Source organism: Populus trichocarpa, chromosome 10 (genome assembly GCF_000002775.5).
Source record: "Populus trichocarpa isolate Nisqually-1 chromosome 10, P.trichocarpa_v4.1, whole genome shotgun sequence".
Classification (NCBI taxonomy): domain Eukaryota; kingdom Viridiplantae; phylum Streptophyta; class Magnoliopsida; order Malpighiales; family Salicaceae; genus Populus; species Populus trichocarpa.
In genome coordinates, this window is record NC_037294.2 from 4,009,133 (window position 1) to 4,036,239 (window position 27,107).

At 35.4% G+C, this 27,107-nt stretch overlaps 2 protein-coding genes across 5 annotated transcripts; one reads left to right on the forward strand and one right to left on the reverse strand.

Annotated features, from left to right (window-relative positions):
• Positions 1-7,515: 7,515 nt before the first annotated feature.
• Positions 7,516-11,924, reverse strand: LOC7475938 (putative E3 ubiquitin-protein ligase RF298). 4 transcript variants are annotated; one of them, XM_024610734.2, is made up of 4 exons: positions 11,746-11,922; positions 11,605-11,645; positions 9,122-11,254; positions 7,516-8,209 (listed from the first exon to the last, which is right to left on the reverse strand). In XM_024610734.2, the coding sequence occupies exons 2-4, from the start codon at positions 11,605-11,607 to the stop codon at positions 7,667-7,669; spliced, it is 2,679 nt and encodes an 892-aa protein (XP_024466502.1). In that variant the 5' UTR covers positions 11,608-11,645; positions 11,746-11,922; the 3' UTR covers positions 7,516-7,666. The 4 variants fall into 4 exon arrangements, with proteins under 4 accessions (XP_024466502.1, XP_024466503.1, XP_024466505.1 ...); XM_024610737.2 differs by lacking the exon at positions 7,516-8,209 and adding an exon at positions 8,882-9,009 and having other exon boundaries at positions 11,746-11,924; XM_024610736.2 differs by lacking the exon at positions 7,516-8,209 and adding an exon at positions 8,882-9,034 and having other exon boundaries at positions 11,746-11,924.
• Positions 11,925-17,100: 5,176 nt separating this feature from the next.
• Positions 17,101-26,901, forward strand: LOC7497995 (SAC3 family protein B). The gene is made up of 16 exons (XM_024611124.2): positions 17,101-17,410; positions 17,576-17,662; positions 17,776-18,072; positions 18,807-18,932; positions 19,341-19,550; positions 20,065-20,292; positions 20,386-20,642; positions 20,951-21,051; positions 21,156-21,371; positions 22,079-22,306; positions 22,383-22,474; positions 22,551-22,644; positions 23,523-23,615; positions 23,719-24,494; positions 24,580-24,694; positions 24,897-26,901. Exons 1-16 carry the CDS (start codon positions 17,310-17,312, stop codon positions 26,691-26,693), a joined length of 4,818 nt encoding a protein of 1,605 aa, XP_024466892.2. The 5' UTR covers positions 17,101-17,309; the 3' UTR covers positions 26,694-26,901.
• The last annotated feature ends 206 nt before the right edge of the window (positions 26,902-27,107 follow it).

Consider the following 27,107-nt stretch of genomic DNA (forward strand, 5'->3'; position numbering starts at 1 on the left):
TGATTCGATCCAAATAATTTCTCTGTTTTATTTTTATTGGTGTTTTTATAATGTTAAATTATCCTGTTTTATTATGAAAGTCATAATTATATAAATACTAATTTTCTTATTGCATGCTTCAGAATATTTTTAATTTCAATAAATAGTGTATTTGTTTATTTATTTTGAAAAACAAGTATTTTTAGTCTAACAAATAAAAAATAAAAAATAAAAACATTGTTAAGCATGCAAGGACAACACACGGAACAGAACGAAGTGAATGAAAGTGGGGTCATCTCCCCATTATTTCTCCTCCTTACAAAAATATGAAGCCGCTTCGCTTTATCTCTCGGCACGCATCTTAATAACCACGCGTGTGAGACTTTAAACATATCCACGCATGTATTGGCCTCGGCCTTGGGAACATTTTAAAGTTTTTTAAAAAATTCATAGAATTATTTTTACACACATAAAGAATATTTTCTTACAAGAAAACATATAATATTTATTGTATTTATAAATTAAAACAATAAATGTGATGAATTTAAAATTAAAAAGTATTAAAAAAAATAGACTTTGTCCGGGCCTTAGTCGAGGCCCAGCCATGAAATAAAATATGGATGTGTAAGTCTTTTTCTTCATTGTTGTTGTCGGATTTTGACTACCTGACCAGATCTTGGCTAAGTCCGTGACAACATAAAAAATTATTATTTTATTTTTATTTTTCTTCATCAAAAAATAATTCTAAACTCTTATAACTCTTTTAAACTCAAATATAATCTCAAAAAACAATTTAAACAATCAATAAACCTCAAAAAATGATTTGTGATGGGTAAATATTTTCGACTCAATATTTTTATGCTTTGAAAAAAAAACAAAATCTATAGATAACGTGTTAGCTCAATTGACGTGAATTTAGCAAAATGTCATATCCAATAAACTCAAGTTTAGCCATGAGTTGGGTCCAAGTCACCACGGTTCTAGCAAGTTATCAAACCTAATTTACTTGGATTCAGCCATGAACTGAGCCCAAGTTACCGCGGATCTGACAAAACATCAAATTCATTTCCTTTAAATTTGGCTATATATCATACCCAACTGGACTTGGAGATCTATGTTAGGACCATATAGTTCTATATACATGAACTATTCAAGTAGGAGGTAACATCTCTCTACATCTATAGATATATAAAAGGTCTTTCAAGGAGCTTATCATATTTTTCATCTCATTAATAATATATAATGAATATTTATCTCTCATTATTAATGATATGTAAGGAGTATTTGTTCTTTATTAATGATGTGTTAGAGATATTAATTCATCATTAATGTTATCAAAAGAAAAGAACTTCCTAATCTTTTATTTTTTTTAGAAATGATAAGGTTTAGAGGTTATAAATATTCGGTGAACCACCCAGGTAGAAGGTTCACAGCCATTTCTATTCTAAAAGTTCATATATTTCAGAGTATTAATCACATCTAGGAACAGGAACAAACACTCATGTTCTTAGAATTTAACACTCTTTCTTTTATTTATTATCTTTCTCATTTAAAGTTATCGATTTTATCATCGAAGGGTCTTTAAGTCTCACCAATAGAAACTGTTTTTACAGGTATTAATACTTCTATTATTAGCCTTGTATTTCCTGAGCTAAGAAGGAAATTAATGACATAAAAATTTGATTAACTATTATTTAAATATCAAATAACCTATTCCTTGAACATACTGAATTTTAGAACATCTTTAATTTGAAAGATTTTAGATCTAAAATTTCAAATTCTTATAACTTTTAATTTTAAAGATGAAATGGTTTAATGTTGTTGTCGGTCTATATCTTAAAAGTGTTTAGTTCAATTGCTTCCCGAAAAGTTTATCTCTCTTCCTTTTATTATTATTAATTTTTTTAAAATTGGATTTAATTGATAGAGGGTTTTTTATTAATAAGCAAGTTATCTTTACTATGTAATATTAAATTGAATTGTTCAAACAAATTTATATAATCTAATAATGTTTATTTTAATCACATGGGAGAACGACATTCTAATGCAACGTAACGTTACAATAATAGGCATCCAAGAGTAAAGTAATTATTTTAGGTTAGATTTTTTTTAATCTAAATTCCGGTATTTAGAAGTCCATTGGACCCCAACCAATCCGGTCGAGCCGGGACGACCCACTAAGAGGTAAAGTTCTCCCAGTGATGATGTACTTCATTCACAAGACTCGAACTCGAGACCTTACTTAAGGGGAACAATTGTCGAACCACTTGAACTAACCATCATTGGTATTTTAGGTTACATTTGTTTTGCGTAAGGTATTTTACAAGGAAGGAAATGTTTTCCAAATTTTTATATGTTTGTTTTTGAAAAATATTTTACAAGAAACTGGTTAATAAAAAATATTTTATAGTCAACTTTCAGATTTAGTTTATTTACTGAAAAATATTTTTAGCTCCTAAAGTTCCATAAAATATTTTACAAATATTAATTTACTTATAATATCATCCAACTATTTTAATCACCACCCCCACCATTTTGCCACCACTTTGGCTCCTCCACCACCATCACTAAAAACTATTTTACATGTAAAATATTTTATGAATAATAATACAATTATAATATTATCAATCTATCTCTATCATCGCCTTCATCTCACCACCATCATCATCTCCACCGCCACATTTGTTTTACAACACCCACCTCCTTCAACACCATTATTATCACTTCTCATCCACCATTATTTCTAAATATCCATCATTAATTAATCAAATGTTTTTTAAAAAAATTCAAGATAATATATTTTAAAAACAAACATTAAGATGAAAATATATTGAATCGATACAGGTTTCATAGTTTAAATCGTTAAACTCGTAACTTAGATCATTGACTCAATTAATGTATTGACTTTGTTTTTTAAAATTATTTTTTACTTAATTAGATGATAACAAAAAAAAAATAAAGAATTAAATTGAAGGAATAAAAGAACAAAAAAATAGAACAAATTTTACCAAAAATAAAGAATGAACAAAGCTAGATTCAAACTTGGGCGGCAAACTTCAGAAATATAATAGCCTTTCTTCTTAACCACTCAGCCAAGTACATTCACCTGTACACGCCCTTCACTGTAAACCATAAGCTCTCTTTTCTTGGAAAAACAAAAAACCCACGTGTTTCACGCTTGTGTTATCCTTAAATCGTTGATTTAGCAACTAGATAACATTTTTATATCTAACTGAGATCCTATAAAATTAAGAATTAAAAAAAATTAAAATTAAAATTCCATATATGACCCCAAAGATTGAGAATAACGTCGTTCACGAATTTGTTTATTTTTCCTTTTTATTATTTAAAAAAAAATTTAAAATATTTTTCAATTCCATCCTTTAATATTTTATTAAATAAAAAAATAATTAAATAAAAAACACTATACACTATTACTCTCACGTGATTTTTTTTTATTAGTGCAATTCCGTGAACGTTTAATTTTATTATCATATAATTAAGTAAAAATATTTTTTAAAATAAAGTTGTTAAACCTAATGAAATCTATGATTTGGATCGTGAGTTTGATGAGTTAAGCCGTGAAAATCAGGATCTATCTTATATATTGTTGTTTTGATATTAAAAAAAATATCATTTTAAATTTTTTTTAAAATCAAACCACGTTTTTATTGTTTGTTCAATTTTTTTTTTTTTACCCATCAAATTAATTAAATCACGTCAATACGTCTCACACAAATTAATTTAAAATTAGGATTGAGTGAAGAGCAGAGAATTCAAGATTGATTCATAAGATTAAATTTAATAATAACTAGTTACATGACCCGCGCGATGCCGCGGGTCAATGATTTTTGCATAAAAAATATCAAAAAAAAGTTAAGATTTAAAAGTATTAGGTTTTTTTACAAAGTTATACACAAGAGTCTTGGGTGTGGCTGCAACGCCTGACCCAAGAGTAATATTTATAATATTAATAATAACATTAAACTTGCATGACCCAAGTTTAAGTGGGTCTGACTGCAATACCAGACCTAATAGTCTTGGATATGGGTCTGGCTGCAAGGTCGTGTCATAAAAGTGTGTTAATTAAATAGATTAATTAAAAAGAAAAAAACAAAGAAAAAAAACCAAAAGGAAGAAAAAAATTAATGAAGAAAAAATAAATCTGAATTAACTGGGCTAACCCTTCAAACCAGGTTAACCCGTCAAACCTTGGATTCGTGTCGTGAAAGTTTGATAACTAAATAGAAAACAAAATTGACAAGTTAACACAAAATTAACTGGGCTAACCCGTCAAACCCGGGATCCGTGTCATGAAAGTTTAATAACTAAATTAAACGAAAAAAATTAATTAAAAAAGAAAAAAAACAAACAAAAAGGCATCAACCTTTTAACTGTGGACTCAGTATGCAGTCTACAGTTAAAGACATAAAAACAGCAAAAAAGAAAAAAGAAAAAAAAACTAAAAGCATCAGTCGATAACTAAATAGAAAAAAATTTAATATTGATGAATAAAATTAAATAAAACAATATTAAATAAAAAGAAACAATAAAAGAAAAAAAACTTATAAGAAGAAAAAAACTAATGAAGAAAAAGAAAAAAAAATCTAAATTAACTGGGTTAACCCGTCAAACTTGAGATCCGTGTCATGAAAGTCTGATAACTAAATAGAAAAAAAAATTAATATCAACAAACTAAATAAAAAAAATTAATTAAAAAGAAAAAAAAGAAGGCATCATCCTTTTCACCGTGGACTGTACTGTGCAGTCTACAATGAAAGGTATATAAAAAAAAAAACAAAAACTAAAGGCTTCAGCCTTTTCACTGTGGACTGCATATAATATTAAAAGATGAAATCGGAAGAACAAAACTAATGAGAAAAAAGAAAAAAAATCTGAATCAACTGGGTTAATCCGCCAAATTAGGTTAACCTGTCAAACCTGGAATTCGTATCATGAAAGTGTGATAACTAAATAGAAAAAAGATTTATTATTAATGAAATAAATTAAAAAAAAAGGATTAATTAAAAAGGAAAAAGCAAAGAGAAAAAAAAACCTACAGGAAGAAAAAAAACTAATCAAGAAAAAGAAAAAAAATCTGAATAAACGGGGTTAACCCGTCAAACCTGAGATCCATGTCATGAAAGTCTGATAATTAAATAGAAAAAATTTAATATTAAGAAACTAAATTAAAAATAATAATTAAAAAAAAGACAAAAAAAACTAAAGGCACCAGCTTTTTCACTGTGGACTGTACTATGCAATCCACAATAAAAGACTTAAAAAGGAAAAGAGAAAAAAAAAAACAAAGGCACGCGCCATGGGTTAAATTTTTTTTCTTGCATAAAAAATATCAAAAAATGCTAAGATCTAAGAGTGTTAGGTCTTTCTGCAAAGATATGCCCAAAAGCCTTTAGTTTAGTTGCAACGCTTGACCCAAGAGTAATATTTATAATATTAAACTTACATGACTCAAGTTTAAGTGAGTCTGGCTGCAATACCGGACCCAAGAGCTTTGAATGTGAGTCTGGCTGCAAGGTCGTGTCATAAAAGTGTGATAATTAAATAGATTAGTTAAAAAAAACAAAGAAAAAAAAACCAACATGAAGAGAAAAACTAATGAAGAAAAAGAAAAGAATCTGAATTAACTGGGTTAACCCTTCAAACCAGGTTAACCCGTCAAATCTGGGATTCGCGTCATGAAAGTTTGATAACTAAATATAAAAACAAATTGACGGGTTAACCCGTTAAGCCCGGGATACGTGTCATGAAAGTCTGATAATTAAATAGAAAGAAATTTAACATTAAAAAACTAAACTAAATGAAAAAAAAATTAATTAAAAAGAAAAAAAGCAAAAAAAAATTCCGGGTTAACTCGTCAAACTTTAAAAAAGCAAAAAAAAAATTCCGGGTTAACTCGTCAAACCAGGTTAACCCGTCAAACCTGGGATCCGTGTCATGAAAGTTTGATAACTAAAAAAAAAAATTAACATTAACAAACTAAATTAAACAAAAAAAATTCATTAAAAAAAACACAAAAAAAAAACAAAAAAACAAACCCATAAAGGCATAAAAAGCAAAAACAAAAAAAAATTAAAAACAAAAAAAAAACAGCTTAGCGTTTCATGTGGACTGCACAGTAAAACACTGAACAATTTTAGTATATGTTATTAATTAAAAAGAAAAAAAGCAAAAAAAAAAAATTCGAGTTAACTCGTCAAACCAGGTTAACCCGTCAAACCCGAGATCCGTGTCATGAAAATCTGATAACTAAATAAAAAAATTAACATTAACAAACTAAATTAAACAAAAAAAGTTCATTAAAAGAAAAAAACACAAAGAAAAAAGCAAAAAAAAAAAAACAAACCATAAAGGCATAGAAAAAGAAAAAGAAATAAATAAAATAAATAAAAACAGAAAAAAATGAAAAGAAAAAAAACGAAAAAAAAAAAAGACTGCTCAGCGTTTCACTGTGAACTTACACAGTAAAATACTAAGCAGTTTTAGTTTATTCTTAATATTAAACTAGCGCGGGCAGCAAAACTAGTAATCCTATGAATATTATATGATTTTGTCATAGCAATCCTTTTACATGGAAAAGATTGTAATTGGCCCCTCTACTACATGCACGAGAACATTTGAGACCCTCAAGTCTATGTTTGGTAGTAAATTCTATTATTAATTGAACTAAACGATATCAGTTTATTTATTTCAATGATTTAACTAAAGATTTTCAATGATTTTGATATCTTATCGAAACTATTAAAAAATCTAATGTTTTTGTAATTTAAAATTATACATTGGGAAAAGGGCAAGGCAGACGTGGGTCCCTGACAGTAGGAGGTTAAAAAGGCTATTTAATCAGAGAATAGAGATTTCTTCAGGTCGGAACAAATGAATGGTCTACAGACTCTACATCCACTCGATGAATGAATACAAGAATCACAGGCAGGAGTTCTCACAAGATGGATAAACAAATAGCTCGAGCCACTTGGCTCAGTCTTGGACCACACAGGAAATGCGATCATGCCCTCTCTCAAGTCATCTTATCTCTTTTTCGTTGCTGTCAGCTCAGTCCACTTCTTAATCAATGAGTCCCATTTCTGCAGAAAGGATTCTGTAGCTCAAAAACTCAATTCCCATCTCTCAAGCTGAAATAGCAACTGTACTCCTCATCCAAGTTGAGCATTTCAACATTGGCAAATGGACAGTTCCTTCCTTCCCATATTTGCAATTGCCAACTGACAGAAAAGCAGACAAAAACACTTTGAGCAGACAGCAGACCCATCACAAAGGATATCTATACGCCTGTTTTTGCCCTTTACGAGGAGAGACGAGAGTTTATTATACCCACAACTTACTTCTCTTGTTTCAACTTAAAACATCCCTTGGAAGCTGAAAAAATTTCACCTACAGCATTTTTCTCAACTGTTGCAGGGCATCTATCCACAGAGATGACCAAGCAATTTAGTCTAGAATTTCATTTCAAGCTTTGATTTTATGTTCTATGAAATTTAAGGGAAAGAAGACACAAAATAAGGGGAAAGCACTTTGTGAAGCATAAACATTGCAACTGTAAGCCAATTTGATTGTCTTTACAACTCTTTCCAAAGGTTTAACTCTGAAGCATTATTCAACTCCAATGAGTCCCGGATTTGTTACTCAAAACACTCAACTCCATAACAAATTAGGATCGAGCATAGCGTACAGGAATGCGCAGCTGGATGGGACCCCTACATGAAGGGCAGTCCTTCATCCCTTGTTTCTCATGGAGCTCATTGCATGTTGTGCAAACCACCTGATGAGCACATGGTAGAAAAACTACGGACATCTCTTCTGAGAGGCACATCACACATTCCCTTTCTCGTTTCACACCTCCCATCTCAAAGTAGTCATGGAAATCTGTGGCCACTTCTGAGATACAAGGGGTCCTTGACTCCTTCTGAGCAGGGCTACTTTTTATATCTGCAAGTCTGCTAGCATAGCTTCCATCAATTCCCCTTCGAAGCGCTGCAATTTTTGAAGAGTCAGTCTTCAGTCTCAATTGCGAGATCTCTTTTTCAAGTTTCTGAATATCATCCTTGTATTTCTGCAGATTGGTTTCCGCTTTCAATTTGATCATGTCCTCCTTGGATTTAGCTGAAGCCTCGATGTTTTCTCTTTCTTTTCTTGTCGCACTGGCCTGCATGAGTACTTCTTCCTTTTCCTTCTCTTCCTGTCGCCATCTAGCCTGATATATTTTTCATTTTCAATGAGAAATGGCTAAAGTGTCATTACTGGAAGCATCTATCACGAATAGAAGGTGATCTGTGAAAACCAATTGGCAATGCACACTAGAGGATTTTTTTTTTTAAAAAAAGAACAATCGAATGCAGATGTTTAATAGGACATGGATAAAAAAATTTTGTTTCAGGGGTGAGGTGGTCAGGCAAAGACAAACAAAAATGCTCCTTGGAACACAGACAAGAAAAGGATAATGAAATGACAAAATAAGAACTCAGTTTTGCGAACCAATTTGAAGTAAGAACATCTAGAGGACAATCCAACCAGACATTTTGTTCAATTTGAAGTAAGAACATCTAGAGGACAATCCAACCAGACATTTTGTTGTTCAGTTTTTAAGCAGCCAACGGTGCAAGACAAGGAAATACAGTTGAAAAAAATCTGTTGACAAAATCTTGATCACCATAACCCAAGCATATATATATATATATATATATATATATATATGAGATCTATGTTAATGTATATTTGCAACGCTTTAGCCCAATGGTGTATCTCGTCAATCAACACAACTGCATGCAACACATCACAAGTGGAAATGTAGTAAAGAGTCTCAGATCAGGTATCAACCTGATTGAGCATTATTCACGATTCCATCCATAATTCTTTTTCAGAGCAGTGTCACAACCTATATCAACCATCTAAACTATGCACCGCATGGTAAGTTACAATGTTTCGAAATGGTCAACAGGTTGGGAATGAGAAACCTGTCACTGGCTGCACCACTCAATGATTGACCTAACGCGCCTGTGCTACATTAAAAATCAAATGACTGGCAGATCATTGTTACAACATATCCAGTGTGTAACCTCTGAAAAAGATGGAGAAGGAAATTAGTGCCAAATTCTCGGAAGCATACCTCATGCTGTTCCTGTATTTGTTTGGCCCGCTCAAGATCCTGTAGTAGCTCTAAAAACTTGCGTCTTTCAGTCGCAAACTCTTCCTGAAGCAGAGTTTTTTGCTTCTCCCATGACTGAAACTTCATTAGTGTTTTCTTCTCCCTCTTTGATACTTCCTGACAGCTTGCAGCAGACTCAGCTGCACGTAACTTGGCAGTCTCCATTTCTTGCCTCAACACAGCATTCTCCACCTCAAGCCTCCGGACAGCAGAATTAGCTCTCTCCACCTTCCCGCTGGCCTTGCACAAAGCATTTTCCATCTCAGTAAGTTTCTTCATGGTGCTTTCCTCCAGAACTAGCTTCTCTTTCTTGAGCCTTTCAACCTCTTCCTTCTCATGCCTTAGAGACTTAAGTTCAGCCTTGTCCTTACCCAGCCTTCGAGCAGCCTGCATAACCTTTTGATTTGCCCATTCTGTCCATTCTTGGAGCTGATTTTGTAGTTCCTGTGCCCTGGGAATAAGCTTTATAATCATCTCATCCTTCTTGTCATGGGGGACCCACTGTGTCAGAGACTTGTCATATGATATCCCAGCATAACTAGATTTAGGTGCCTTAGCACTACAGCTAGCACGAATTGAAGTTGAGTTGCTTTTTGCAGGCAGTGAAAGAGAAAGCTCAGTATCGGCAGCGGATGATGCAGGCGGGGTATTGACTGCAGGTAGAGCTGGCAGGGCACTTACTGGGGCTAATGTGGATGAGATATCAGTCTTAGGGATAGAAGAGCCTGTACTAGAAGATTCTGAATTAAATGCTGCTTGGGAAGGGGGGCTGCTAGGAAGATTCAGGTTCCTGTTATCTTGAGGCACATCAACTCCCATTGCCTTGCTTAATCTTAATGAAGCATTCTTTATGTTAACAGAAGTAGAGTCTGGAACAGATTTTAATTTCTTGTCCAAAATTAAACCACCCAAACCACTTAGTTTCCCTGCTCTTGAAGCTTTAGACCCATATGTCCGATAACTCTTCTCCTGATGGAGTGACTTCTGTCGAACTATGTAATCTCTCTTATTACCACCAGAATGGACCTTCTTAGTAATGACAAACTTTTCTTCCAATATAGTAGATTGAGAAGATCCCGCAATGTTGAAGGATTTATCGATAGGATCAACTGTAGAATCTGATCCCTCTTTATCTGAGACTGGTCCATTGAGAACAGCAGAGTTCTTAGGTTTTGTTATTTTGGGAACTGCTGTCTCGTTAGTGCTTGCCTTGGATTCAGAACAAGGATTTGGAAAATTTAGCTCAGAACATTTGGGTTCTGGTTTTGATTGAGGTTGGGTGGAAACAGATGAGGCCCCATTTGAAGCACCATCAGCAGCAAAGCTGCTCGAGGGATCACCATCCATTGCACAAGCATGGGAAACATTCATGTCACAAATCAACAGGCACCACATTGCATCTCCAGTGCTGAAGAAAGGCCGAACTTCCCGAAGAACACAAACCAATTCTGCCAATACATACTTTCCCAGCTGTTGTAAATCCTCAAAACAGTGCTCTCTTGAAAGTTCAATATCTTGACAGTTCCTAAGAAATGCTAAGGTATTATCCACTATATTTGAGACAGTATCTTTACACCCATAACAACGACCAGACCTCAAAATGGCCTTCCTAGCCTCTTCTTCAGTATAACCACAAGCAACAATTTTCTTAATTGCACTTTTGAAGATTGCATCCAAATTGCTCAAAACAAGTTCTTCTAGCTGAGATTCTGTAAGATCACTCCAATCAGCATCATGGGATTCCTCTGACTCTACTCCCCCTCTAGGCTGGCTTGGCCCAACCTCAGATGAACCTAAGGCACTAGAGAATCCAAGGTCAAGTTTCAGCCCATCAGAATGGTCTTGGTTTGCACCACACATGTCACAGGCACTGGACATCCCATGACCCAGGGTGGCTTCAAATTTCTCAGCAGAGAATTCGTAACCCTGACACTCATTCTGAGCCGAGGACATAATCTTACTCGAGTCACCCAAAGGTGGATCAGCATGGAACTTCCTCTTATTCCTGGTTCCCTTTTCTTGGATTGACGCCAATGGCGACACCTGACTGGAACAACTACTATTGGCTTTAGCAACCATTGATGCCATTTTAATCTGCAAACAAACAAAACCAATATCTTTCTATCACTCAAACTTTATCAATCAACTATTCGTCAACCCTCAATGAAAACTAATCAAAATACATCAAGATGACAGAATGAACATTGAATCTCAAATTCAATATATATAAAAAAACAGCTAAATAAGCCAACAACTGCAAATCAATACAAATCAAACAATAAAAAAAAATCATTTTTTTACGTATAAACCCTTTTATCTCACTATCAAGGAATAACCCACATCAAGAATCTCAAAATCAATCAAGAACAAAGAATTCCAGATACCAAAAATCTAAGAACCAATGAATTAATAACAAACCCAGTTGAGAATATCGTAACACCAACCATATTAATTTGAACAGGAATCAATGAATGGATCAAAACACCTTCAAAAAAAGAAAATTTACCAATTGAGGCAAACACTAAATGATATAAATTAAAAAAAAATCCAAAAAAAAAAAAGATTTAAGAATGATCGAGACGTACCAGAACTGTGAGCTAACAAAAAATAATCAAAAGGGTATATTATTATTTGGGAACAATCTCAAAACATCACAGAGAGGGCAGAAATATATGTTGTTATTTTTATTTTTTTATAATTATAGTTTTTGCTAGAACGATGAACGTCACTCACTGTCTGTATAAATAAATAAATATATGGGCTTGTAGCCTTGGAGGGATTCTCATGCCATGTAGTAATGTTTTTCCTTTTTCTTTCTTTTTTTTTTTTAATAAAAAAAATTAACATAGTTTTAACTTTTAACCAAACCAACTAACCAACCATGGTTAGCTAAAACTAGCCCGCGCTGCACTGCAGATCGAAATAAAAAATTTTAAATATAAAAAATATTTAAGAATTGCTAATATTTTTTATAAAAACAATAGATTTTAATTGTGAATTAAAAATCAATTACCTATTAAATGATTTTTTATTAATATTTAAGATGAAAACACGTTGAATCTAATAAAGCCAATTCAGGTTGACTTGTGAAATTTATAGGGATACTATTAGAAAAACAAATTAAAAAGTTCAATCCTCAATTAATTCATTATTAAAGAACAAAAATGGTAAAAAGAAAATAACATTTAATAAAAAAACTTAAATAAACTCGAGTGAACCAACCAAACTCGTGATGTAAATCATGTACGTCATTAGATGCAATAAATTTATTATAAAAATTATTATTATTCATTTAATTATATAATAAAAAAATAAAAAAAATAATTTTTTTGTATGAAATATTTTTTTAGAAAAGAATAAAACCATGACAAGTACATTGGACCGAGATAACAAAATAAATAATGGACAACAATAGATAAAATTGCTTTTTTAAAAAATAAAAAACTGAGAGGAAAACAAATACATTAACCAACATATTATATATTACAACTCAACTATTTCACTATAGTTAATTTTAATATAATGATGTGAGAAAACACCATTTAATGAATACTTGAAATGTTGAAGTAATAGTACTTTAGCCATTGGTTATTTAAAAAATAAAATAAAATAAAATAAAATAAAAAGGTATATGGATTGCTATTATTTTTATATATATACAAGTAGTTTTAAATTATTTTTAATTTGTTTATTTGAAAGTGTAGTTGTGGTTGCTTTTGAAAGTGTTTTTCATTCTGAAATACATCAAAATAATATTTTTTTATTTTTACAAAATTATTTTTAAAATCAACATATTAAAATAATTTAAAAAATATATAAAAAATTTTAATTTTTAATAAAATTAATTTTTAAATTTTTAAAAACACGGAGTAACATGCATTTTCGTTTTTAAATGTGTCGGTATCTCGCTATCACACTTTTATTTGATTGAAACTTGTCAAGTAAATGTGAAAAATAAGTTTTTCAATACCATGTAAGTTTCCAAATATATTTTCCGATAGGTCAGGCTTTACCGACTTTAACCCCACAATGGCTGAGCCTCCAAACCAAACACACCCGTCTCCACAACAACCGCTTCACCAGATCGATGCAGATGAGGACGATGACAACGTTAAGCAACTCAAACAATGCTCCTCTCTCTACCTCTCCCTACAGGTATTATATCCCACTATATATATATAAAGTTCTAAAACCCTAAACCCAGCGAGGGAGTTTCCATTAGTCACTGATTTGCATAAACCCATTTTTTTCTTATAATTCTCAGGAATGCCTTGTTAATTCCAACAGAAACTGGAAGTCTTGCCAAAAGGGTATGCTATAATTTTATGTTTTTTGCTTGATTCTGCATCATTGCTTTTGAAGAAGTGCGTACATATGACGTGCTTGTTAAAATGCTTCACAGAAGTTCATGCTTTGAAGGTTTGTAATGAGAGGATGAAGAATGACAAGGGGAAGTGAGATTTCTGTAACTCAGAAGCTCCCATACAATGACTAAATGACAGCTCACATGAACTCTTGACTTCAGCATTCTTGATTTCAGATTCTCCGGTTGGCAATTTTTGTAATGCAATAGATTGCCGTAAACATTTGAGCTATTCAAAAGAACTAGGGCGTTTGCTTTTCTTTGTTCAAAGTTGTATCACAATTCATGAAACACGTTATCGTGTCCAATAAACAGGGTAATAAGAGATGAGAAATAGCTTTGTGCAGCGGAAATATATAGGCACTGGGAATCACATATATCATGTAATGCTTATCAGCCTGTGGGCTTGCAAAAGAAGAGGAGAAATAGATAAGGTAGAAGCCAGTTCTGCTAATTAGCATGTTGGCAATGACCTCGTGAAGTTGGGTTTCTAGGACTTGATTTGTTGTGATAGTTATAGCATAGAAACTGCAATTACCAGCATGCTTCCTTGATAGTGATCTTAGGGATTGGTGAGCTGTTGGCTCTTATTGAATCAAAAGCATTGCCGAAGGTGGTTGAAATTTCTAATGATGCAAAAGAGAGAAGAACATTTGAATGGCTGTATCCAACTATGTAATTCAGAACTCTCTGTTTCCCTTTTATACATCAATTAACAGCTAAATTCACTCGTGCAAGGCCTTGTTGCTTCGAGACTAGAGATGCAGATGCTCCTTGGTAATCGAAGCAATGCCTGCTCTTTCATCTCTATTGAAAACTTGAGAATTAAATTTAAAATTTCTCTTGTATCACTGGTCGGTGAAAAGATTGTCACATTGCATCCAATACTGTTGTTTGCATACTAATTGGATTCTTCTACGATACAGTAGAAGGATGGACTTGGACAAGAAATCAACAATACAAGTTGATAAATCTATTTTTAACGGGCCTAAAAAATCTTTATAACCCTCCTTCATTTGGCATGTTTAAAGGAATGAACATGTCCCGAGTGGGGGCTGGGCAGTGTGCCAGGCTCCGGGCACGCTGGATCTGGCGCTAGCTAGACCCAGATGCTATTGCGCCTGATAGTGTGCTTAGCCTTGACATGCTGAGTCAGTGTGCCAAGCCTCGACACGTTAGATTTGATGCCAGCTAGGTCTAGATGCTATTGGGTTTAGCAGTGTGCCAAGTCTCGGGCACGTTAGGCTTGACAGTATACCAAGTCCCTGGCACGTCTAAGGGAATGACTATCCTCGCTTGGGCATGCCTTAAGAATGACCATCTTTCTTTGGCAAGCTCAAGAGAATGAGGTAATATGGGTCTGTTAAACATGTTAGACTCAAGATACTTGGACTAGGTGGTTGACAAAGTTCAAGATAACATAGGTCTAGTAAACATGTCAAGCCCAAGACATTTGAATTTGGTAGTTAGTCAAGTCTAAGGTAACAACCACTCTTGGCACACCCAAGAGAATGACCATCCTCTCTTGGCGCGTCCAAGGAAATGAGATAATGTGGGTCTAACAAACATGTCAGACCCAAGGTATTTGGACTTGGTAGTCAGCCAAGTCCAAGACAATGTGAGTTTAGAAAATGTCAGACCTCAGGCACTTGATAGTTAGCAAAGTCTAAGGTAACGACCATCATCCCTTAGCACGCTTAAGGGAATAACCATCCTTCCATGGCACGCCTAAGAGAATGAGGTAATGTGGGTCTGACAAACATGCTAGGCCCAAGGTACTTGGACTTGGCAGTCAGCCAAGTCTAAGACAACGTGGGTCTAGCAAACATGTCATACCCAAGGCATTTGAACTTGACAGTTAACCAAGTTTAAGGTAACGACTATCTTCCCATTTGCATGCTCAAGTGAATAACCATCATTCCTTGGCACGTTCAAGGGAACGACCAACCTCTCTTGAGTCTAACCTCGAGGAAGAACTCAACCTCCATAAACTTAGCTATATATGACGTCTTAGACCCTAATCTCTCTACACTTTTGGTGTATAAAAGTCCTCCAAAGATCTACTATATTTCCAACAACACATTAATATAGATGTAAAGGATATTTATCATCTATTAAATGCTATCAAGGTATGATTACACTCCAAACCCTCATCTTCATAAAAGAACAAGACTCGTGAGCTATAAATACACCATAGGACCTTTAGAAGAAAAGTTCACAATCCTTATTTTTTATTGTATTCATATTTTTAGAGCATTTCTCTCTAAAATATTTTTTTATTTTCTCTTTTTAAAAAAATAATTATTTAAGCATCGGATAGTCTCCATAAAAAAAAACTTTTTATAAGTACTAGCTACAAACTATATTGGTATACCAAGTATTAAATATAAATCATCATTGTTAAAATTAATTGATTATCCGTCTAGACTATATATTTTTAGGACTCCTTCACGAGAAATTTACTCTTGAATAGAAAAAAACGTGAGGACGAATACTAACAATAGCAAGGCAAATGCATCGATTTTACCAGCATTCGTATGACAATTGGTCAGCACAACATCACTCAAAGCTCGCCATTATCGTGCTTATACAAGGCAGCGGCTCCTATTGACTAGTTTTGCAGGCAGAGGAGTTTTATTGGCGTACATGAAAGCCTTATTCGCTCCATCGAGGAGACACATGACATATCAGCTAGAATAATTTTGATAGAATGCTCGTCACAGCTGTATTCTTCTGTCGGAGGCTTCAACCCCTTACCTCCCCACAATCCTTATTGACTGCACAGAGGAGATTAATCAGCAGGAACAAACTTGATTGAGATGCTGTTGACACAATGGCGTTCGTCAGCTGGAGTCTCGCAACCCTCGCCCTTGAAAACGTGACCCAGATCCCCCCCACAAGCTGAGCATGTGATCCCAGTCCTCCTCCCATCAGGGCCGGGCTGAAAGTCACCGTTCCTTTTTCAATAAATCGAACGTATACAAGAATTGCCCAAAAGTAAGGCATTTTTCAACAACATAAAATTTGGTAGTGGATTTATGGCTGCAGGGAAACCTTCATGGAAACCAGGCCAACCACAGCCAGAGTTGAATTTGGCAATGGATTTGTAAAGTGGCGTTCCAGAACTGTATATCGCTAATGTCTAGCCCCTACCTCTTCTTCAACATCATCGTCACAGCATTCACTAGAGCATTACTGCTGTTATCTTCCGTCCATTCACTCACTCTTCATGAATCAGTTATTTTCTCACCAGTGAGTGTTCCTTACCTTCACACTCTTCTTCAAACTTAATACCACAAATCCAGCACTCAGAATCACCAACCCCGCTTCAGGAAATTTTCTGAATTTGTTTGGTATTAATCTTTGGATGGAAACCCAGAAATACAAGGATCAGTTAAGATATCTGTGAAGGGTACTGTCCCTGTAGTTCAGGACACGGGGACCTTTTTCATACGTTGTAGCCACTCTGTTTTATTGAGCCATTCCGTCTTGGCATTCATGGGTTTGGGTCCGGCCCATGAAAGAGATCTCAAACCCACTACCCGGCCCAGAAAGCAAGTTTTTTCTGAAGAAACTAACATTAAGAATGACGCCATTTTAACCCCAATTTAAAATCCGAGAAGCCGAGCACTGAGTACCTCCTCCACTGAATTCAAATAAAATACGGCCAGTCCACGGCGGAGTATCAGTTTCCAAACCGAGCGGAGTTGCTGTGATCACCGTCATAAAATAAAACAGATAGACAGACAGATGCTCTTGGTTAGTTGAAAGAAGGAAGAAAAGATAATGTCTTCAGGGTTTGGAAAGAAAGCAGGACCAACCCCATCTTCATTATCCGAATCTCCTTTTGGTCCTCCTCAGCCGCCTTTTCCCCATTTCCCCCCCAGGTACTATCGTGCCTTTTCTATTATTATTTATTTCAACTCATTAATGCTGATCAATTTCAATTTCACTCAACTTCGTAAAATCTCTGCTCAGCTTAAGGTTCTGTGCCTTACGTGATCCTTTGGTGGTTAGAGACAGTTATGAAATTATTGTTATTTTAATCATAGGGGTTCGGAAGCTGTGCGGTCGCCGCCGATAACTTATCAAGACCCTTTTCTTGCTACCACTCCTTACCAATCAACCGGGATCCCCAGGTTATAAAAACTCTACTCTTTTTCCTCATTTTCCCAATATATGTCTAGAGGGAAAAAAAGAAAGAAAGCGTTGCATTTTTTTTTCTTATTAGTGGATTTTGTTTTGGTAATAGGAGGCCGGAAGCTGTTGAAAGATCACGGTCGCCTCCATCCCGTCCGACTACAACCCCTTCTTACCCATCCAGTGAGCCCTCGTTCAATCAGTTTCCTCCTTCTAGATGGGTCAATGAGCAGGGATCCTTGTTTAATGATGCTTCTGCAGTCGCATCATTTGTTGCTTCACGTAATTCTGGAACTATTGTAACTGCTAAAGGTGCTAGATTTCAGGACCTGAAGAGGGCCAGATCACCTCCTCCACATTCTATTGATGAAGGCATTGCGAGAAATCCCACTCAAAATTTCATTCCAAGGTAAGGTATTCTTGTTTTTCTTTTATTTTTACATAAGCATTCTCTATGCAAATCCAATTAACGGATTACTACTTTGGAATTTGCACCAGGTTTTATTTGACAATTTCCCATTATGTCACTTTGGTTTTCCGTTTCATTGCATGACTATTCCTAGAACTGGTAATAGTTGTCATAGTGCTTTGCTGAAGTTTACACCCATTGTGCTTATTTGGAAGTTCCACATTCAGAATTGTCTCTAATCTGGGAGCTTGGAGGCATCTCCTTGGTTCTACAGATTTTCACTCCAGTTACTTTTGCATTGGTCAAATGGAAAAGGTGGGTTAGAGCATGGGGTAGTGCTCAACTGAATTTCCAACTTTCAGACTCATGACATGGGATGGAACCTTGACTTCTCCATTTTAGAAAGGGAGAGTGGGAGACATTATCTTGCTACAAATGGCTGTAGTATAAAAGGATGCTTATGTCGTCTCTTTTTAATTTTGTCTTTTAATTGAAATCACATTTCATTCTCTGTTTTTTCGGGAAAGATTGTACCTTTTTACTCATGTCTCCTTTTTCTCACTCTCTATAAAATCCTAGAGCTGTTGTTTTGTTTTTGCAATCTTCCTCAGTTATCATTAGTTATATTTCAATATTTTGTTTAATGGTTTTGGACAGATTCATGTCTTTTTTAAGAAGTATGTTGCAAGCTTATTGGGAGACTTCTGACTTTTCTTCGTTGCTTGATCTGGTAGCCCTTCAGATTTTCATGCTGGCAGTGGGAATCACTCAGTACCACCAAGAACAAGATCACCTCCTTTGACTTTTGAAAGCAATAAAACAGCTAAGCATGCTAGTCGTCCTTTTGGCGAAGGCCAACAGTAAGTTTGAATTCTTTTGTTTTGTGCACGTGTATGTAGGTGATTGTGTTGGTAGCATGGATGATCACGAGTGCATTATCAAGAAAATCATGAAAAAAATACCAGGCGATGTCAGAAACGAATTTAATCACTCATCTCGTAACTCATGCTTAGATGGTGCTTGTTTATCAAAACTATGTTTTTGTTTTTAGGTTTGGATGCATCCTTTATGTCTTTTATGGATGCTCATTAATGGTGAACTATTATAAAGATCATATCTTGATATTGTTACAGCCAGTTGCTTCATTGACATGCATGGTTGTGCCTTCTTGGTTGGTGCAGGACACATGACAATAGATTTTTATGTACTGTATTGCTGACTTTCCTACAGTTATCTCTTTGAAAGTGATTCTGTTAATTGTTGTACAGGCCTACTTTGCCTCCATCTGCATGGGATGATCAGCCCAAGTTGCCAGGAAATTACCCTGACTTGCTGGCGCACCAAGACCCATCAGTCCTATCTTATGCAGGCTCTCACGATTCTATCCATGCCTCAAAGAGAACTAGGTCACCGCCTGTTTCACCAGCTACTGAAGTTCCACATAATAACAATCTTCCTGTTCAAAAGGAATATAAAAGGTGATTCACAAATGTCATCAGTTTTCCTAGGACCATATATCTGGTAGCAGTATTGAGAGAGCTGCTTGGAGTTGGATTTTTGAGATCTTTCTGTTGATTCTTCTATTTGTGAACCTCAAGTGTGCTTTTGAATACTATTTCGAATTTAAATGTAAGAAACTTTAGAATGACAAAGCAATATCATGTTTTTTTCTTGACCACTGTTTTCTGCCAGCATTTTCATATGAGAGACGACAACTTTTAATAACTTTAGGAATTCAAGAGAGTATTGGGGAAGATAATGATATAATCTTGCTATTCTTTTGTACTTAAAGTAGACACTTTGCTAGACAAACTTTAGATATTCAACAAGTTTATAGATGTTGCAAATGGGAATCTAATGATCTGTGTAGTGATTAAATAGGAAACTGATTTTCACACATGGATGCATCAAGCTTTCTCTTCTTACTGGCTGTTAGTCATATCTTTCCCCTTTCCACACCTCTATAAGCTGATTGTGCGCCTCCTTTGCCAGGACTTCTGTGTCTCCTCCTAGGTTAGGTAGTAGGTCAAATGCTATTTTCAGCACCTCAAATTCTCAAATTCCTCAAAGGAATTTTCCGTCTGTAAATGCTACTGTTGATGCCGCTCCCACCAAGACCACCAGCTTTGCTATGTCAAAAAGAACAAGATCACCACCTTTCTCTTTAAGTGATAAAGTCTCTATGGAAAACTCATATTCCACCCAAGATGATGCGGAAAGGTAAAACTCAGTGCATTGATTTCCATTAATGGTTAAAACTATTTCATCCATCATCAATCTAGCTGAACAATTCTTTTCACATGCACTTTTCAGAGAGATACAAGCAAAGGCAAAGCGGTTAGCTCGATTCAAGGCAGAATTAAGTGATGATTTTGAAAATAGCCGAGATGCTGCTGACCAGAAGATTTCTGCAAGTGGACGTGAGCAGGCTGTTGTTGGAAGGCAAAATTTTTATTGTGATCACTCTATTGAATCAGCAGGGGATTTAAGCAACAGCAATATTTCACCAGAGTTTGATGGGTCCGAAACACCCACCATTATAGTCGGGTTATGTCCGGATATGTGTCCTGGTATCCCTCTTAACTGCTCTACTTAGGAGTAATCTTGTTAATATTATGACATTCAGATGCAACCTCTTATGTCATGAGATTATATTTCTTTGCCGTAATTCAGTCTTCACACTGTTTAGGTTTCTTCATCATTTCCTGGTAAGGAGAAACTTCAATTCTGACAATTAAAAAAAGTTGTATATATCTCATACTAAATTTTTTCTCTCATTTAATCTCCTGTCATCTGGAACAAGGTATCTGGCTTCTGTTTTATGAGAGCATCCGAAATTTCTGTAGTTTTGATGTGGCATAAAATCTTGATTTTCCAGAGTCAGAAAGGGCAGAAAGAGAAAGGAAAGGGGATCTTGACCATTATGAGCGCTTGGATGGAGAGAGAAATCAAACCAACAAATTTCTTGCTGTTAAGAAAGTATGTTCTATCTCAACTTTTAATTTGTCTATTTGCAGCATTTCAGAAACTACTTTTTGTTGGCTCATTATTTATAGATTAATTATGATAATTGTGTTCCACAGTATAATAGGATGGCAGAGAGGGGAGCAAACTTCATACGTCCCTTGCCAATCCTGCAGAAGACTATTGATTATTTGATCAATTTGCTCGATCAGCCTTACAATGATAACTTTCTTGGCATGTATAACTTCTTATGGGATAGGATGCGAGCAATCCGAATGGACCTCAGGATGCAGCACATTTTTAGCCAAGAGTCTATAACTATGCTGGAGCAAATGGTTTGTCATTGTTCTGTTTTTTGCTCAGTATTGAAATTATTTAGCACTTCATCTTCTGAAAAACTTAAAGCGTCAACCGTGGATGATGCTTAATTCTTGTAACTTGATTTGGTGAATTTTCCCAGTTCCATACTGGAGGATGGAAATCAGCACTTGTTATATTTATATTTTTTTAGCATGGAATTATGATGTGAGTTGCATCCGGCAAATGGCTTTTTCTTTGAATTAATATTAGTTTCTCCACAGTGATCCTACATTTGATGTAAGAGTATCATTCTTATGGGGAATGATCCTTTACGTGATCATGGTCTAGTGACTCTATCCCTCAGATCTCTCTTGCAGCAATGATGAGCTTGTCTCTTTGCATTCTCTTTTCAATCTGTATTATTTCAAGTGCAAGGATATAGACACAAACACATTCTCTGTCTTGCAAACACACACATGCACAGAAGCAATGCATTATTTTTTCAGAAGATGGTTTGGTATATCATTTTCTGGCTGTCAGCACCACCTTAAAGTTGAATGGCATGCATCTACCGTTTCCTCAATTCCACCCTTTAATCTTTGCCATATTAATTCATCCGTGTCTCCGCTTCAATATGTAGTCTGTTTTGTGTATTGGGCAATGTGCATCAGCTGGATGATAATGCCAGCGGTGATCTTATTTTTCCCAAGACTAAATGTATTGCTATTGCTGTGGATGTCAGATAAGGCTTCATATAATTGCCATGCATGAGTTATGCAAATACAAAACAGGAGAGGGGTCAATTGAGGGATTTGATGCGCACCTTAACATTGAACAGATGAACAAAACTTCAGTTGACCTGTTTCAAATGTATGATGACCACCGGAAGAAAGGGATTAATGTGCCAACAGAGAAAGAATTTCGTGGTTATTATGCACTTCTCAAACTAGATAAGCATCCTGGATATAAAGTAAGTCATCTGCTGTGGTGACTTGGTTTTACAGATTTATATAGACTTCTCTGTGAAAATAAGCAATTTCTGCTAGGTTGAACCTGCAGAACTCTCACTGGATCTTGCGAAGATGACACCAGAGATAAGGCAAACCCCAGAAGTGCTTTTTGCTCGTAATGTAGCAAGGTAGTTAGTTCCCCTTGATTTAGTTTTTAGGTTAAAGAATTATACTTCTGATAAGTGGATCAGTTTGCTTCTCCAGGGCTTGTAGAACAGGTAACTTTATTGCCTTTTTTCGGCTTGCAAGGAAAGCAAGTTACCTTCAAGCATGCTTAATGCATGCTCACTTTGCAAAGGTACAAGTCATTGTTGCTTTTTTCTTTTTCCTTTTGTTTTCGCATAAGAGTAGAGATTTACATTGGCTTTCTTGACTGCATAATGCAAATCTGTTTATAAGCCACAAGGTATTCAGTTTTTAACATAACACACACATCAATCTTTCCTGTTCTGTTCTGTAGAGTTAACTACTCGTATATTTGGATGTAAGTGCTGGCTTTGTCAATGTACTTAAACATGTGTATATATTTTAAAACCATTTCTTTTCAAATAAATTGTTGCTAATTCATGAGACTTATGTTCAATGTGCTCATTTTCCTTATTGCCAAATGTCACTTGTCTGTACTCTTTATTTGTTCTCATTATTTGTTTTCTTCCTGCAAAAGGGAGAAAAAAAAACCCAGATTTCCTAGGAAGAAAATATGTTGAGATAGTAGTTTACGATAGTGTTTGGGATTGTGGTGGTAATTGCTGTTCAAAGTGTTTTTTGCTTGAAAATACATCAAAATAATTTTTTGCCATTTTTTAAAATTCATTTTTGATATTAGCACATCAAAATGATCCAAAATCATAAATAATAATAATAATAATAAAATAATAATAATTTGAAGCAAAACAAAAATTAAATTTTTTTCAAAAGCGCTTTTTGAACGCAAAAAAACACACTTTATCTAAGTCTAACTGCTATAATCGATTGATTACCTATAACCTTCATGAGATGACTCTCAAGAGGATAACACTTGCATAGGTCGGTCATTTAAGTGTCGTTTGGGTGTTAATAAAAGCATTCACCTCTTATACTGCTTGAATTTCAGATTCATTTGCATGAGCATACTTGCACGTAACACGGATGTGTTTTTTCATAATGTTGTCTCATGTGTTATGTTTTTTTGGTCAGTTACGAACCCAGGCACTTGCTTCTTTGCATTCTGGTCTACAAAATAACCAAGGTCTCCCTGTTGGCCTTATTGCCAAGTGGCTTGCAACGGAGGTATCTTTTTTCCTTCACTTGATGAGAGTTACTTTCTTTTGTTTATTCTTTGCACATGAAGATCCTATCTGTCTTACATTTGTACTTGGATGATTGGAATCAGGAAGTAGAAAAACTACTGGAGTATCATGGCTTTGCCATAAGGGAATTTGAAGAACCATATATGGTGAAGGATGGCCTGTTTCTCAATGCTGACAAGGATTACCCTATCAAGTGCTCAAACCTTGTTCATATGAAAAAATCAAAAAGGATTGTTGATGATGTTTCACCACCTTCTCAGAGGGTACCATTGCCTGCTGAAGCAGCTAAAGAGATACAGCCTCTTATGATCTACAAGCATGAAACAAAGGCTGTTCCTTCTGCTTTTGTGGATGCAAAGAGTTTTGCCAGTGAAATTGATGAAGAAATTCCTGACTTTGAAGTTGTTGCATCCCCAAGTATTGTAGCACAGGTTGAGCCAATGATCGAAGAGCCTATAGTTAACCAAACGAGTCAAGATGATCATCAGGTAGCCAGTGCCTATATCTTTCCATGGGGTGAATCCTGGGCTCATAGCTCCCCTGAAGCTCTGCCAGCTAAGCTTGGAGTTGTGGAGAAGCCAAACCACGATACTCTTTTCAGAGTCCCTCCTAAGAGAAAGATGCCTTCTAGCATGGAAGAAATGTCGTTACCAATTATGTCAAGAACAGGTTTGCTAGAGAGATCCCCGAGTGATAAATATGGTTATAACTGGGAGAACTCAACTTCCCAGATTGTGGCTATTAATGAATCAAGAGATGAAGAACCTTTTGATATAAATCAAGCAAGTGAAAATGATGAGGTTATGGAAAGTAATGAAGATGAAGAAATTGCTCAGGCAAAACTCAAGTTGATTATAAGGTCGGTCACATGTTCAGCTGTATAGCTGTAACTTTGGGGGTTTGTCTACCACATTCTTACTGTTGTTGCATTTGTCTCCAACCAGGTTATGGAGGCGGCGATCTTTAAAGCGAAGGGAGTTGCGTGAGCAAAGGCAAATGGCAGCAAATGCTGCACTAAGTTCATTGTCATTGGGACCACCAATTCGACAGGCCAGAGATGTGAGTTTTTCATTTCATATATTTCATTTTTATATACCACTTCCTTTTATGCATCTCAAATTGAATTTCTTTATGGCGATTTATTCAACAATATAGTTAGAAAACTTTCCTTCTATTATCCTGTTTAATGGTTTATTTTACCTTCAAGCAATCTCTTTTGGGTGATTTCTATTTTTTTGACTCTCCTTTTCTTCCAATATAGCAATCTATCACTGCTACCGTATTTGACATCAATCATGTCATGAAGGAGAGGTACGAAAAACATGAACAATCATGGTCAAGGCTGAATGTTTCAGATGAGATCGCAGATGTTCTTATCAGAAGAAACCCAGATGCCAAATGTCTCTGCTGGAAAATTATTTTATGTTCTCAGATCAACAACCAAGGAGACAGACTTGGGCAGAGAAGCCAGGTTATGCAAGGGGCAGCTGACTCATGGGTGTTTTCAAAGCTCATGCCTTCTGTAAAAGATAATGATGATGGTGATCTGCTTATTTCATCTCCTGGCCTGGCAATATGGAGAAAATGGCTTCCAAGTCAATCTGGTAATCACGTAAACTGCTGCTTGTCAGTTGTTAAGGATTTTAAATTTGACAATTTGAATGAGAAAGTAGATGGAGCAAGTGCGGTTATCTTCCTTGTATCTGAAAGCATCCCATGGAATATTCAAAAAATCCAACTTCGTAAACTTCTAGCATACATCCCTTCCGGTTCCAAATTGCCCCTTCTTGTCTTAAGTGGTTCAAATTATGAAGAGGATTTGGATCTTTCTTCTATTATAGTCAATGAACTGGGCCTTCTGGACATTGACAAATCACAGATTAGTAGTTTTTCAATTGTTTTCCTTATTGAAGACAAACAAGTGGAAATGTGGGATGGATTTTTCAGTGACATGCGATTAAGGGAAGGACTACGGTGGTTGGCAAATGAATCACCACGACAACCTGATGTTCACTGTGTAAAAACACGGGATTTGGTTCTAACCCATTTAAATCCTTTGTTGGATGTCCTTGAAAACATGAGGGATAATGAGGTAAGTCCAAACCATTGTATCTCAGCCTTCAATGAAGCCTTGGATTGGTCTCTGGGAGAAATTGCTGCTGCTGCCAAATCAAATCCTACCAATTGGCCTTGTCCTGAGATTGCCTTGCTGGAGAATTGCTGCGATGAGCTAATGTTGATGAACTGGTACTTGCCAAGCATAGGTTGGAGCTTGGCAGAAAGAATTGAACCCTTTTTAAGTGCAACAAGGGACTGTAAACTTCCTAATTTTCCCGATACCATACCCTGGTCGAATAAAGGTGCAAATACGTTCAATGAGATTGAAGACCTGAGATCTCAACTTGAGAATTGCTTTGTGACATACCTGACTGAATTAAGTGGGATGATGGGTGTTCTTTTAGCTGCAAAAGAGGCATATGTAATGCTACAAAGAAGTGCTCGACTTGAGCTCCATGACTCAAGCTACTATATAGTTCCCAAGTGGATTATGATTTTTAGACGGATTTTTAATTGGCGATTAACGAGTTTATCCAGGGGAGCTTTCTCGTCAGCCTTCATTTTAAGGTGTCATGATGTTGATACAGCTTCAAGAATTCCCTATGAGCTGCAGCTTGAAGGAGGGGGATCTTCACCTTATCTAATTGAACCTACCCTTGATGAAGTAATTGATGCTGGCTGCAGCCTCTTTATGTCAGGAAGGTATCAAGGACACGCAGAAACTTTTCAGCCTCTACCAAGGACAATTTCAAATGGTGATGTTTGTAAGGACACTAACACGAGTGACTTGGTGGATAGCCAAAGAATTTCAGCACAAAATGGCAATTTGTTTGGGACAGAGAACATTGATCCTGTAAGTAATCAATTAAACACTACTGGTAGTACTGAGGTTGTGTTTTCCAGGAAAGTAACCAAAGAAGCTGACAAATTAAGCAAGTTGTTGGAGCAGTGTAACGTAGTGCAAAACTCAATAGGTGAGAAGCTTTCCGTTTATTTCTGATATTAGGCAACGAATTTGGTTTCCCTGAACATGCCCTTGATTTTAAAAGGAGGGGAGGGTCTTGTATCCCTAGTTCTGTACTATACTTGCGAATTGCCATGTATTTGTGAAAGATAGTAGTGAAGAGCTCTGTTTAACCGCTCGATTGCACCTGTGACGATATGTGTTGTTTTCCCCATTGACAGGAAAAAAGAAGGGTTTTGCAATATTTGAACTTGTTCTAAATACAAGACTAACATTTTGTAACTCATCTTTCATTTTCTATCATGACAAACTATATATATATATATTTTGACTCTTCCAGCCACTTAAGCAAGAGTTCTGTTTTGCCATTTTGTATTTGGACTTTGTTTCTTTTTGGCTCCTTCTTTCCTCACCAATGTCAGTTTTAAATCTGAAAACCTCGTCCACTCA